Source organism: Seriola lalandi, unplaced genomic scaffold (assembly GCF_002814215.2).
Source record: "Seriola lalandi dorsalis isolate HSWRI2012SDOR001 ecotype SW California unplaced genomic scaffold, Sedor1 jcf7180002054898, whole genome shotgun sequence".
Taxonomy (NCBI): domain Eukaryota; kingdom Metazoa; phylum Chordata; class Actinopteri; order Carangiformes; family Carangidae; genus Seriola; species Seriola lalandi.
Window position 1 is genome coordinate 4,435,441 of NW_019525450.1, and position 15,261 is coordinate 4,450,701.

Sequence of the window (15,261 nt, forward strand, 5' to 3'; positions counted from 1 at the left end):
CTAAAACAATGAGAAAAATATGATGAAAATACAACATTTTATGTTTTTCTGATATATTAATTTGAAGAGCACTTTTTTCAAGATTCCTCTCAGGCTTTTTATGCACAAATGGAAAGTGCACATAAAAACATGTGGATGGAAACACATTAGTGTTTTCTAATGCTATTTACGGTTTGTTTAGTTTTATTTATATATATATATATATATATGAACACAAGAGCAAAACAGGTGTATATCAAATTTTGATTCTCCATTTCATAGTCAGTTTCTTTAATTATATATGTGAATAAAAACTATAGTTAAGAAAGCCAAAAGGTTGATAAATAATTGTTCACCTGTGACATTAATTGTCTTCCTCCCAGGCCGTACCAGAACATCACAGAGTTCGAGGGGCAGGATGGCTGCGGCTCCAACAGCTGGAACATGGTGGATGTGGAGCTGAGGCCAGACAAGGACTCGGACCCCGGAGTTCTGCTGTCCAACCTGAAACCCTGGACGCAGTACGCTATCTTCGTCAAAGCTATCACGCTGATGGTGGAGGACAAACATATGCCGACTGCCAAGAGCAAGGTGGTCTACATCCGCACAAGCCCCTCAGGTAAACAGGATAATTTCCCTAAGTCAAAGGTCACAGGCTGAAGACTGACAGCAGAGAAAACAAATGTTACTATGACCCTAGAACAACTGCAAATGACAGAAAGGTGCTAAAAGGGTGAAAGTGATTAACAAAGCCTCCACTAAATAGCTGAAAGTTGTCATCTTAAATAAGTGGCTGTAGTGGGAAGGTCAGAGGTCATTCCTTCATTTAGGTGGAAGGACATAGAATAGTAGAGGCCAGGTGAATACATGACCACATCGGCTAAAGGAAGAGCTGTGAACAGCGGTCATAGCAGCACAGAAAGTTACACTGTGACATTAACACACAGCGTCCCTGGGACACACTGACTGACAGGTAATGCTCTGTTCACATTGCTACTTGTTTTTTCACAAAAAAGTTGCGGGATTGTTTTCATGATGACAGCGCGATAACGTTTCTGGATTTCAGGCAGATGTACTGTAAGGAAATGGAGAGGAAGGGAGTTTTTAAATAAACACAGCTGCAACTCAAAGAGACGAAGAAAAAACTGATTTGCAAAAAACTATAATACAATTAGATGAAATGGAAGACTGTTTTAAACAAACCCAGCTGCACTGTAAAGACATAGCAGCGCTGTGATGTCAGCGAATCACATCTGCACTGGCAGACTCTGCATCCTACCCTGAAGGAGAGACGTTTCCTACAAGTTGTTAGAAAACTGGTTTATCAAGCAGCCACATAGTGATGACACTGAGATCAGAATAATTTTGATGTTTGTCTCTCTCTCAGCTCCCTCCATGCCTCAGGATGTGCGAGCATACTCCAACTCCTCCACACAGCTGGTGGTGCGTTGGTCGCCCCCTGTCTCACCAAATGGGAACCAGACTTACTACCTGGTCAGATGGCAGCAACAAGCCGAAGACAGGGAGCTTTACCAGCACAACTACTGCTCTAAAGGTTCACACGCACACACACATATACACACACACACCTTAAACACTCATACAAGTTGTTGAGGGTACACCGGTCATGAATACATTTTCCTCTCCCTCGGGCAGAGCTGAAGATCCCTATACGGATTGCTGCCATTGGTGTGGGAGACCAGGAAGAGGACACTAAGCCCACTAAGCCAGATCCTGAGGGGGCAGATAAAGGTCCTTGTTGCCCCTGCCCCAAGTCAGTGGAGGACCTGGAGGCAGAAGCTGCTGACGCCTCCTACCGAAAAGTCTTTGAAAACTTCCTGCACAACTCAATTTTTACACCAAGGTCAGCGACTCATCATCATTATTTCACAGTTTATCTTAAATGATATGATCTCATGGGAAAATACTCTTTTTCTTCTGTGCTGTTAATATGTAGTTTTTGTGTAATATCTCTGTAACTTCAGTGCAGATCAGTAGCAGTCTTCACATTTATGTAATTATAGTAAAATAAAAAACAACACAGCCAAAACAAAAAAGTAGAGAGGGGGCTGAGGGTCCATGGAGAGCAACAAACCAGTCCTCATATTTCTCTAATTTATCTCTACATTATGTTTCTGCTACTGTCTGATTTAGGGAGTTAGTGTTCTTCCTTGTACTGCAGACATCTGCATCACATCTCCACACACACACACAGCCACACACACAGAGGCACGCAGAGTTCAGTCCAGTTGATGTTAATTAGTTCTCAGAGTGTTTTGCAGATGCAGGAGAAACGAGTGGATGTGCTTAGGAAGAACAGGGGTTATCATGTTTCCTGCGTTTTCCTTTCACCTTCAGGTTTTTCAGACCACAGCAGCGTGTGATCAAACATGTACAACCCTTTGTAAATTGGAAATCTGTATCTGAGCCCTGCTTATGTGATTGCTACATACATAACATTGTTTGAAACAATTAGAGAAAGAAAACACGACTCATTGTTCCTGAAAAGAGAAATATTATTAAAGGTAAAAAAGTTTAAGGTAATGAAAGGATGTAACTGGTACACACTGGAAACAAAACCTGGTGGAGGTAAAAAAAAAATAAATAAAAAAAAAACTCTTCCATTAAACCAAATGTCATGAAATTAAACACACATGCTTGAGGAACAACTTGGTAAACTTTTGTTGGACTGTGGTCAGATGTGGTAGCTGTGGGTGTGGTCACCTATTGGCATATAGTGTATACTTTGCTTGTGAAAGTTGAAGTTGTATAAAACCAATTGAGCTGTTCAGTAATTTTATTTAGTGTGTTCGTACCAGGTTTCATCCTAGCTGCTGAAATTGAAGCCAAATGGCGATGAAAGTAAGCAAATCACTCAGAAGACTCAAAGCTGAGCGAGGAAAGATTTCCAGTAACTCTGGCATCATCGTGGTAAAATGACAAAGCGCTCAGGCACAAAATACCTCCTTGTGACAGTTTGTGCTTCACCCACCTCTTAGACAGAACTCCTCATCTTGTCAAACACATCTCTTTGTCAATGTTACATATTCATTTTACTCTCGCTAGTTTGTTTCAAAGGTTTAAATTTACTCTCACATACATTATCAAACTCAACCTTCTCTCACCTCCCTCCTGCCCCTCTTGTACCTCCACCCCACCATCCATCCCCTCTCACTTCCAGGCCACCCGATCGTCGCCGTAGAGATCTCTTTGGCATCGCCAACTCCACTCACTCCCGCCGCAACCGCCTGCACACCAACAGCAGCACAGTCCCTCCTCTCCAAGCTGCTGGTAACAGTAGCACCACCGCTGACCTGGAGCCGGCGGACAGAGAGTTCGAGTTCATGGAGCAATCTGTGACGGAGCGTGAGCTACAGATCTCCGGCCTGCAGCCGTTCACGGTTTACCGCATTGACATTCACGCCTGCAATCGACAGGTGCAACGCTGCAGCGCGGCAGAGTTCGTCTTCTCCAGAACCAAGCCTGCAGGTTAGAGGAGTGTAGCTCAAGTGTTTTCTCAGCCGCTAGGCCACATCTGTGTTTTTGTTGTTTTAATGAACATGTGACCTCACTATGTATTCACCATGGTAACCCATTTCCCTGTGTTCTCTAGAAAAGGCTGATGACATACCAGGCAAAGTGACCTGGGAGGGCCACGAGGACTGGGTGTTCCTGCACTGGCCAGAGCCACCTCACCCCAATGGACTCATCCTCATGTACGAGATAAAGTTTAAACTGGCTGCTGAGGTAAGACAACATCTGCATACCCTCAGTGATCACCTGTTGGTTTTGTCAAAGACTAGGGCAAAAAAGGATTTAAAAGTCATGTTTATTCAGTTCTTTTCTCAGATTGTATTCATGAGGGTTGTCCACATCTGTTGAATGAAATGTTGGTTGACTTCTCTGTCTAACCAGTCAATCAATATCCTCTTCATGCATAATGTAAATAATTAGTTTGTTCATCGAATCAAAATTAACCTCTTGAACTTGCAGATCTTACCTGTAACAAACCATTTTTCATTTTTATTTTTTACGATACGATACGATACGATACGATAATCCTTTATTAGTCCCCACACTGGGGAAATTTGCAGTGTCACAACAGCAAAGTGGACAGTACAAGAAAGAAAAACTAGAAAAATGTCAGTAACAAATACTAAGAAAGATAAATAATTGATTACAAAATAATATGTACATGTGCATATGAAGTATATTGCACAGAAGGTGTGTGTTACTTATTGCACATTATAGCACATGGTGAGTCTGTCAGTTCCTGGTGTGTGTGATCTACTGAGTGCAGTGTTTATTTTACAATCTAATAGCACCAGAAAGGAAATATACATAAACATATTTCATAATGTCCTTCTGATTAATATCCCATATTATATGGTAGAAAATGTTTGTTATTGATGCCGTATGACTACATGCTCATTCTAAAAGATGGTTTCTGGTCATGAACTCAAAGAAAAACACATTTTACACAGAACATATAAACTTAGTAAACAGAAGTGAAATTAGAAACACAATCATGAACACAAAGAAACTTCAAACAATTGTCTCATGTAGACATTGGCCAGTCATCTGGCCCAATGAAGAGACATGAGTGTTATTATTCATCAGTTGTGGAATGGCTTTGGCACCATAAACCCTGTGAATATTTACTGCACATTAAAGATTAAAAACATCAGGTCTTGGATTCTCTTTCAGATGAGTAAAATTCTGTCTATAATGACCTTTCTTTTGTTGTTGTCTTGTGTGTGTGTGTGTGTGTGTGTCTGTGTGTGTGTGTGTGTGTGTGTGTGTGTGTGTGTGTGTGTGTGTGTCTCAGACCGAGAAGCACGAGTGTGTCTCCGGTCACATGTATCAGGCCCAGCGTGGCGTTCGGCTTTCCAACCTCAGTCCAGGAAACTACTCAGTCAGAGTGAGAGCCACGTCACTGGCTGGCAACGGCTCATGGACACACACTCTGGATCTCTATGTCGCTGAACGTAAGACACACACTCATTACTCCTTTGTATCTGTAAACTGTGAAATTCTCTTGGTTTTTGCCAGTTCTCTAATAATACAGAAAAGCTGTCAACTGCAACAATCACAGTAAACAAAATGTTTGGCCCAACAGGATATGAAAACGTTCTCTATGCGATGATCTTTGTTCCTATCGCCATCATCCTCTGCATCTGCCTTCTGGTCACAATGTTGGTGGTCCTCAACAGGAAAAGGTGTGTGATTCTGGGTACTGTAGTTACATGTGTAGAGCACAGCAATCGTTTAGTTAACCTGTAAATCTGGCAACACAGAATGTGATTGCTTAAAACAAATAAAAACAAAAATACAAGATGCAGAACATCATGTAGCAGAAACATTAAATAGGTCTTCCTAACACGAGTCACCAAGCCAAGCCAGGCCAAACCAACACAGCAGACCAGCAAAGACCTGCAGAGAAAATCATAACAATAATAATAATAATAATAATTACTGTTATTATTATGATTTTCTCTGTCACTTAGTTTTTTAGCCCATAAAACTAAGCAGCAAATTAAGCTATATTTTTGCAATGTTATGTGTTTGGCTTCCTCTTCTGTATATAGTTGTAACTTGCACTATTTAGTGAGTGTTTGTGGAAATATTTACTGAAAAGAAAGCTAAAGATGACAAAAAAACATGACCATGTGATATAGACATCAGGAGACAATCAAGTAATATAAAAAAATGAATTAATGCAAGAACTCAACAACTCCTGATATGCTGTAATAGTCCCTTAAGGAATAAACTCTTACAATATTTTTTTCATCTTGATTGAATATTTTGAATTGCTCTAACATCAGTCGACTTTGAAATTAAAATGTGTCAGTATTGCGCATTTTTCCAATGTTCTCTGGAAGCTAAAACTGTGATATTTATGATTATACATCATGTGGACCCCAAAAGTATGCAGGCATGCTTTTTGTGTGTGTGTTTGTGTGTCTGTAAACACCTTTGTTTTTGTTTTGTTAAGGAACAGCGACCGTCTTGGAAATGGAGTCCTGTATGCCTCAGTCAACCCAGAGTACTTCAGCGCTGCAGAAAGTGGGTGAAATGTTTATGAGACAAATGCAGTTTTATTGTTGTTGTCAAAATAAGTGAAACTGTCTGTGCAGGTGTGAAGATCTGTATTGATATGTAATTTTTTTTTTTCCTGTGAAGTGTATGTACCGGATGAGTGGGAGGTGGCGCGGGAGAAGATCGCCCTGAGTCGTGAGCTTGGCCAGGGGTCATTTGGCATGGTGTATGAGGGCTTGGCAAAGGGCGTGGTCAAAGACGAACCAGAGACGCGTGTCGCCATCAAGACCGTCAACGAATCGGCAAGCATGAGGGAGAGAATCGAGTTTCTCAACGAAGCCTCTGTCATGAAGGAGTTTAACTGTCACCATGTGGTACGTACACACTCAGACACCTTTATTCACCTTTATTTGACAGTTGATAGTCAAGAGAGAGGCAGCAAACAAGGTCAGATAAAGGGGTATGATAGGGTGTCCTTTGGCGGGGAATGCATGTCAGACTTTTAAACCATTAGAGAATGACATGTTCAAATCCAAATCAATATGATAAAAAATAAACACAAGGTCAGATGAGTTCAAGATTCTGAGTCCATACCTGTCTCATGGCGATGTGATGTGATGTGATGTTATATGATGTGTTGTGTTTGTTGCAGGTTCGTCTCCTGGGAGTGGTCTCCCAGGGCCAGCCCACTTTGGTCATCATGGAGCTGATGACACGAGGAGACCTGAAGAGTTACTTACGCTCACTCCGACCGAAAGAGGTACTATTTGCTCCTTTCTACCAGGTCACCAACCTGTGGAGACAGAGGTGGTGGTCAGCCTTCCTCTTGGGTATAAGTGGGTGTAGTAGGGGTGGTGTTATGCAGCGGTAGCAGGTACAGGAAACAAGTGCAGAATATTTGAACATTATAGAGAATAAGATAAAATTCAATATTAACGACTTGATGATTTTCTTTCTCAGCTGATATTAAGAGTTGTCTCTGACTTTGAATCAGTGTGAGAAGTTAGCACAACTTATCAGCTTTTAATTGTTGGATTACTTGCAGATGAAACTTCAAACAGCACCACACACACAAACCTTTGATAAATGGAGTAAGCTACCTTTTGAACAATCAAGTTTCATGTGAAACAACATTGTGAAAAAAATAAGAGACCTGAATGAGTTTATTGGGCAAAGCTGCAGTGCAGTGCGGGCTAGTTCTAGGTCTAGTTTTTCTATTCTTTATAGAACTTCATATTACATTGACAAGAACTCCATGCAACTGTAAATAACACTCTGAATTTGCATCATAACCTGTGGGTCAGCTAATTAATAATCATCAGGACCTTATTGTTTATGTAAAACTTACTCTTCTGTCCCATCTCTCTGTCTCCAGCAGCAATGGTCGAGCCTGTCTCTCCCCCCTCTGAAGAAGATGCTTCAGATGGCAGGGCAGATCGCTGACGGCATGGCTTACCTCAATGCCAACAAGTTTGTCCACAGAGATCTGGCAGCCAGGAACTGCATGGTGGCCGAGGACTTCACTGTTAAGATAGGAGGTAAAGCACTGTGGAGAGGTCAGAGGTCACTGACAGCGAAGGGTCTGAAATGGGAGGGAGGTGGGAGCTTGCTCGTTAAGTGGAATTAGAACCATCTTCTTCAAATGCTGTGGATGTTTTTTTGTAGCCATTGTCAAAGCTTCACTTCCTCCCTGTGTGTGTCTGTGTGTATTGGTAGATTTCGGCATGACCAGAGATATCTATGAGACAGATTACTACCGCAAAGGTGGTAAGGGTTTGCTCCCCGTCCGCTGGATGTCACCCGAGTCTCTAAAGGACGGAGTCTTCACCACTAACTCTGATGTCTGGTGAGCAGGCACACACAAACACAATCAAACACACGTGGCAGCTTTGTTCTCTCTGTTTTCTGCTGCCAAAAATTGTCTTATGATGACAATTATGATAATGGAAGACATACTTATTTACCCCTTCTATCTTTCCACCGGTATAGGTCATTTGGGGTTGTGTTGTGGGAGATTGCCACTCTGGCAGAGCAGCCCTACCAGGGTCTGTCCAATGAACAGGTGCTGCGCTTTGTCATGGAGGGAGGGCTGCTGGAGAAACCACAGAACTGTCCTGACATGCTGTAAGAGACAAACACACACACACACACAACTCTACAGATTTGCACATCAGCAGACTACCAGTGACACTACGCTCTCATCTTCCTGTCTGTCTGTTTTCTTCTACTTTATAATTAAATCATAAGTAACTAGTATTTATTCACGAACGGTGAAGCAGTTGTGCTGCCCTTCAGCCTGCAGTCATTAGGATTTCTATACCTTAGCCCGTCTGTTTGTCACTCGGTGCTCTTGTGTTATCCATGATGTGTTTGTTGAAACAGCACAAGTTTAAATCCACATCAATAGAGTTGTGAGCGTGGCAGACAAATTTGGCCACCAACCACCAAACATCGAGGATGCATCAGATGGTGGAGTCATGTGGAGAACAGATGTGAAGCCACAGGGTTTGCTGGGAGAATAATGACGATGCCTTGTTTTCAAAATCAGATTTCTGTTGATGAGAGAGAGTTCTCGAACAGCAGTCATTTTAAAATGATTTGCTGTCTTTACCATATCCATAAAACCCACTGTCATATTATTTGCATTCTGCTGTTGTACAATATTTGAAAGTGTTGTATATGGCGTAACTGGTAACTTTGCATTAGATTTTCTAATATCATACAAAGTACCCACTGTAAATCAGAGTCACAAATAAGTAAAAAAAAACTATAATAATATAAATACACAAAAACATTTTATTATTTATCAACTACAAAGAGGTTATAATCTGGTTACATGACAGCAAATTTATGATGGATTAAATTTTTCCTATAACAATAAGAAGAGAAGTTACAAATACAATCCCACTAAAATTTTCCATCTGTATATTGCCTTTGGCGTATCTGATGATGTTTTTTTCTTTTGTTTTTTTTTTTTTTTTTTTGGGGGGGGGGGGGGGGGGGGTCATTCTGTGTGTTTGTTTGAGTTGCATTTGGAGTAGATTTGTCCCGCTTAAAGTTTGTTCTAGGCATCCTTGGTTTGTACAGACTATATTCTCAGAACGTTTGGGTGAGCCAACTGGTAGCTCTTGAGCCACCTGTTGGAGACCGCTGGGCTAAACCTATAGCTGTTTTAGTAATAGAAAGCAAGTATTTGGTATAAGTAAGTATTGGATTGTCGGTAGGAAGGCTCAGTTTCTCTGGATAGAGTCATTACTGCAGGACTGAGCTAACCTGTGTGTGTATGTGTGTTTGTATAGGTTTGAACTGATGCGAATGTGTTGGCAGTACAATCCAAAGATGCGCCCATCCTTTGTGGAGATCATCAGCAGCATTAAGGATGAGCTGGAACCGTCTTTCAAAGAGGTTAGTTTCTTCTACAGCACTGACAACAAGCCAACCGATGACCAACAGGTCCACCTGGACAAAATGGACAACATTGGTGACGTTCCTCTGGAGCCCCCTTCTTCCACACAGCCACAGCAATCCCCAGTCCCCCAACAGACCCCGCCCTCCCCGAGCTCAGAGGCTCCACCCGCCCCCTCGCTAAGCCCCAGCTCCCCATCCTCTCCCTGTACGTCAACTGCTGCCATGGACAAGCAGGCCTCCGGTCAGCAGGCAGCTAACGGGCTGTCGGGTCCGAGCCTTGCAGCAGGGTCAGGGCTCGGGACAGGTGCAGGCGTCACGATGCGGCCGTCTCTGGAGGAGCTGCCGCCATATGCACACATGAACGGAGGACGCAAAAATGAACGTGCCATGCCTCTCCCGCAGTCCTCTGCCTGCTGATGGGACAGAGACACCTACCAGACTGCAAACCCTGCCACCTGCTGCTCTGCGGAACATGATGTCACAGTGGGTGGGATCTCTTTTTTCTTTTCTTTTTTTTTTTTCTTTTTTTTAGATGAACTACAGCAAAACCAGTGAGGAGCAAAGACTCAGAGGAAGGTGGAGTAAAGTGTCAGTTAGTTCATGTTCTGCTGTAACTCTACACACTTTATTTCATATTGTACTTTTGGTTTCTACCAGCTGGCTGTCAGATGTGACACTGCCCTTGCTGCTGAGTGGGAAGACCAAAAAATGGTAAAAGAAAGAAAAAAAAATACAAATCATTTGAGGGAGCTCTCTCTCTCTTTCTCTCTCTCTCTCTGTCTCTCTTTATGGCTGAACTTATTTTATAAATTGTTGTTTGTTACTTTTTTATATGTATTTCCAAATGGGAAAACAAAATGTGTAGGCCTTTATAAATGACCGGCGTTTTGGTCGCTTTTGGGCGGGCATTATGGTGAAACTGTTAAGCATATCTAATGAAGAAGAAGCACTTCAGAGAGGTCAGTGTCTCCGTCGGTCATTCAGAAGTCTTGCTGCTCTGCGGGCTGGGTGTCAGCGTAATGCCAAGTCCTCTGAAACAAACAACCAGAGGGAGAAAGGTCAAATCTGCCAAATTTGTTGCCAAAATTGTACTTTTTGTCAAATTATCTCCTCTTGCCCATTAATTCTCCAACACACCGGATTGAAAATGGAAGCAAAAACAAAAGCACTTTGATCTGCAACCACACTCTTCTTAAATCTGTGATCAAACATCCCTCTACAGTCCTACACCACTCCTCTATTGATGTTTGATATCTTCAGCTTCTGTATTCTATCAAATTGACATCAGAGACTTTGGTTACATCAATTTAACTGAAATTGAGCCACATCCTGTCACAAAGTGCTGTTCTGTTACGGTTTAAACACCAAATCCCGTAAATAAAGAAGCAAAAAAAAACCCCTCAAAGTGAGGACTGCAGAGGGAAAAGCATGAAGAGGAAAACAAATATGAACACTAGATTTATAATGTCTCTCTAGATCTATAATGTCTCTCCGTGTTCAGAGGCGTCCTTGTTGTATACAGACAGGTATTTTTTTAGACTAGTCGTTAGTCTCCAACATTTACAACATCTCTACATGGGCAGAGCGTTTATGTACACACCAGTTGTTTGTGTCACTTTTCTAACTTTTATACGGTTGGAGACATTTATCATGTACAGAAAGAAGCTGCTATTCCTTATTTCTCTTGTGGTTGTAATATAGTTAATATCTATATATAAAAAGAGAAAAAACTCCTTCAGGTTGAATATACGAAAGTTTCCACTACAGTCCATTTTTTTAATGCTTGTAACTGTGTAAAGTGTATCTGAGCTAGTTTCGTTTCTGTGTTTGCATAAAAGGTACGACAATTTGCCTTGTGTTTTGAAACACCGGTAACGTCCCCACCCATCTGACTAGAGGACAGTGATGGTGCCAGTGACCATCGATGTTCTCGTGTTCTCTCGGGACACCTTCGACCTCTGTCCTCTAGGGTTTGGACTAGACCACCTCTACCCATCATCATACTCGGAGGTCAGGCGTCACTGCTGAGTCCCAACTAAATCTCAGGTCAAAGAGAAAAGTTAAATCCTTTTCTACCCTTTTTTGTGCTGTTCATACCCAGAGACATCCTGTCTGGTGTGTGTCTGGTTCTATGTCCCTCTGACTCTGTTATTGTATTTTCTTTGATCATTAGACAATGTTACCTACATCAGTCTGAACCCAGAATGGGGATTTCCAGTTTTGAATGGGTCCTTGCACTTATTGTATGGAGCCCCAATACTGACAAAACGTAGTGAAATGTCATGAGATGAGTCAAAAGATAACTTAGTACATCAAAATATATTATGGAATTGTTATTAGATAATGGAAATGGAGCATAAAGACTTAAAAAGCTTGTTATTGTTTCCCTTTACCCTCAGCCAGGGGATAAAATAAATTATAACTTTAGAAATGTATCTTACTTCCCTATTCCACTGGCTCATGTCATCTTTCAACTCCTGAGTTTCCCTTTTTTTGGGGTTCTTGCCATAGATTTGATCATTTATTTTATTTTCCCAGTTTTTCATACGACATTTGTAAATGCTAAAAGAGTTAGCTAAATAGTGCTACTAAATGAAAGGAGTGATTAAATGACATGCAGCTGCATGTTAAGGATAACACAACAAAAAGTCCAAGACTTATTTCCATCCTTGATGAATACATGTGACATGCACTTGAAGATGAACACAGTTTTATGAAAATAAAAATAAGTAGTGTTAGCTAGCTACCTTTGTTAGCATAGTTAGCTGCAGCTAGGTTGCAAGCTGAAAGGAGCCAATGTCCTCAGTAACCAGTATTTTCAGGCAAGCTAACTAGCCACACAGTCCTTTCAATTGCTCCACCGATGTTACACATACATACAAACCCTGGACAGATTATATTAAACATGTACACAGCAACATTGTTATCATGTAAGTACTCGAAAAATAGGAAATGTGCTAAAGAAATGGGAAGTGTTGTAAACATAAAAGATTAAAACTGTCAAGACAAAAAAAAGGAAAACTGAGGTGTTAGGGGGGAGAAAAAGGACAAGTGAGATAGAGGAGTAGAGTAAATGAGATTTTAGAAAGGGTAATTATTCATCTTTATATTTCCCTTTACTCTTTAATTTAATTATTTAGATAACAGTATTATTTATTGATGAGTTCAGTTTTTGACTATGGCATTTCATTAGATCTTGTCAGTTTCCAGGTTCCATATGTCTGTGCTGTGTCATAACACTTGGTTCAAGGTACAAAGTAAATGCAAAATAGAATTTATTTAATGGAGCTGCGAGTCTTAACATCTTATTTTCCTGAAGGCAAGTGCAAAAAAACCCTGTTTGTTGGATAATTTCACATGTTATCACTAATCAACGTCTCTCTTGAATCAAGGGTGCTGCTGGAGTAACCCATATTATTTATCTTTTTTCAACATATTAACATGTTTGTAGAAGATTGCTGAAGTTACATTGGGTTGAGAAATAAGTGAAATGATCTCACAGCACTGAGAGAATTTTTGAAATGCTTTAGGAAAAATAGGATTTCACAACTGAGGATGACACTGAAACGATTCACAGGAGGAACAAATGCTGGTGAGGCCCTCTTCCTCCAGGACATATTTTTTTATTAGAATACTAAATCTAAATTCAACAACACCCATTTGGTCAGAGAACTAACTGTAACTGGAGATCCCTGTGTTGAACATGTAAGCATGTAACAGGCTGCTTCATCAATGTTTACTGAAGAAACCCATCAGACTAACATTTGAAGGTGAGTATGATCAGAGTGGACCACGTGGAATAGATTTTAAAGGCTCATTAACCTCAAAAAGTTGCATTTGGATTCCCAGCCCAGATGTTTCTTCCTTGTTTCTGTTACTTTTTTGTGAAGTGTAAATCACTGTACAAAAGTTTGTTTTTTTTTCCCCCTTCTGATTTTTGATGTTCTTTTGCTATTTTGGGGGAAGGTTTTGTTTATTATTCCTTCAACCATCCATCTACCTCACTGTTTTTTTTTTTTGTTTGTTTTTTTTTTCAATCTATATACATGTACAGAAAAACAAAACATCTCTGTTGTCCGGCTGTAATGGCGGTCTTACTGAGTGCTGTTAATATGGTCAAATTCAAACCACAAACCAAACCATCCTGGGGGTCAGGGGGGATTTCAAGAATTGCTGGTGACATTTGGGACAAATCGATCATAAAAGGGAGCGTTTCAACTAAGTCTAATAAATCATAAGTAACTGATAACAGTTTTGCTTGGGGTCTGGAAGATTAGGAGGCTGGTTTATTTCTCAAATGCTCTGCTGTGAGAGGAGCTGTTAGGATCATGGAAGAAGGAAGGAAGTGCAGTCCTGCTGTGAGAGGCTGTGGTGTGTTCCTCCCCTGTTGTTAAAACCTCCTGACCTCCTCATCCCCTTTCTCCACACTCCCCTCTCCCTAGCCTGAAGTCTAGCCCCAGTTTGTTGGCTCTATTACATTACTACATGCATCTCCCTTTGTTTTGTTTTTTTGGTGGTTGTTTTAGGAAACAGTGTTGCAACTTGAGAAACAGGTTAAAAATCTTTCTTTTTTTTTTCATGCTGCAGTTAGAATATTTTTTCATTCAGATGGTTAGAGGAGTTCTTGAGGATTATTATGAATTAAATTGGAGGTTATCAGATGACCCCCTCATGGTATTTTTGTATGTATAGAGAATCGTTATAGGACTTCTGTGAGTCACCTGAGGCTGTTAAAGAAGATGGAGCCTTTCCTGGTGATTTGTGTCTAGTTTGGGATGGTTTAAACTGGCTAATTTTCAATATCACACACAAATTACTGCTGCAAGTATATGTTACAGTAAAAATTAAAACAAGATGTGTTTCTTTGCTCTCCCAACTGATCAATGACTTGTCCAATATTCTATCCTCTGTAACAATTGTTTAACTGGCAGGTTAATCTGAGTTTCCACATTCTCCAATGAGCTTAAATGTTTCCAGAAGGCTGTTTGTTTTTTTCATTAATGAGTGAAGCCGTGTGAATCACCAGGTAGAAGTCAGTCAGTCAGTCAGTCATGTGCCATATCTGACCTGAGAGTTGGCTAATGAGCTGTACTGGTTGTTATGGAAACACCTCTGCTAACAGAGGAGCTAGTTATATTTCTTCTTCTTCGTGTGTCGGTTGACGGAATACTCTTGAGGGTTTTTTTTTTTTTGTTACTACTATTACAGGACTTCGGCACAGATCCCTGTGCCTATACCTGTTACCATGGTGATTGTAATCCCAGTAAAAAGCATCCTTGCTGTTCTCTTTTTTTGTGAGTCTTCTTCCCACCCTAACAACGCAGGTTTGTAATTTCAGGCTGGGAGTCTGGGTGATAAGGGATCTAGTTTGGAGGACTCTGGCCCAGTCACCACAGCAGACTAATCACAGTGGCAGTCTAATGCCAGCTTGTACTGACATGATGAGGTCAGGATGGGTATTTCACTGTTTGTGGTCTGATTTTTGCCTCACTTTTACCACTGGAACACCTCACAGAGCGGACATAAGTTGAACAAATTTCTTCCTTTTTTTTTTTTTTCTATTTTGTTACATCGATGGCCAATTTGTTACCAAGATTTTGATGTGTGTAAATTATTCATAGCCTTCCAACTCTTGCGTTTCTATTGAAATGATCTGTTAGACTAAGGGTTCATTTTGGTTTTCTTTTGTACATGCTGTTGTAAGAATTTTTCCTGTTATCAATATAATCTGAGTACTGGGAAAAATGATTGGCTGAAGGAAAAGAGAATGTCTGTTTCTCCAATTCTTTTTTTATACATGAGATTTAAGATGAATAAAAATGTATGCAAACTGTT

General features: G+C 40.8%; 1 protein-coding gene across 1 annotated transcript in view; it reads left to right on the forward strand.

Moving 5' to 3' along the window:
- LOC111672288 (insulin-like growth factor 1 receptor) overlaps window positions 1-15,261 on the forward strand; it is a 51,676-nt gene extending 36,415 nt beyond the window's left edge. Inside the window, exons 8-21 of the mRNA XM_023429682.2 lie at window positions 363-598; window positions 1,367-1,534; window positions 1,636-1,843; window positions 3,161-3,468; window positions 3,593-3,726; window positions 4,808-4,967; window positions 5,099-5,198; window positions 5,975-6,045; window positions 6,163-6,392; window positions 6,671-6,778; window positions 7,394-7,556; window positions 7,735-7,864; window positions 8,008-8,142; window positions 9,318-15,261. Of these exons, the coding sequence (XP_023285450.1) occupies window positions 363-598; window positions 1,367-1,534; window positions 1,636-1,843; window positions 3,161-3,468; window positions 3,593-3,726; window positions 4,808-4,967; window positions 5,099-5,198; window positions 5,975-6,045; window positions 6,163-6,392; window positions 6,671-6,778; window positions 7,394-7,556; window positions 7,735-7,864; window positions 8,008-8,142; window positions 9,318-9,843 (2,677 nt within the window). The 3' untranslated portion in view covers window positions 9,844-15,261. The remainder of the gene's footprint in view (window positions 1-362; window positions 599-1,366; window positions 1,535-1,635; window positions 1,844-3,160; window positions 3,469-3,592; window positions 3,727-4,807; window positions 4,968-5,098; window positions 5,199-5,974; window positions 6,046-6,162; window positions 6,393-6,670; window positions 6,779-7,393; window positions 7,557-7,734; window positions 7,865-8,007; window positions 8,143-9,317) is intronic.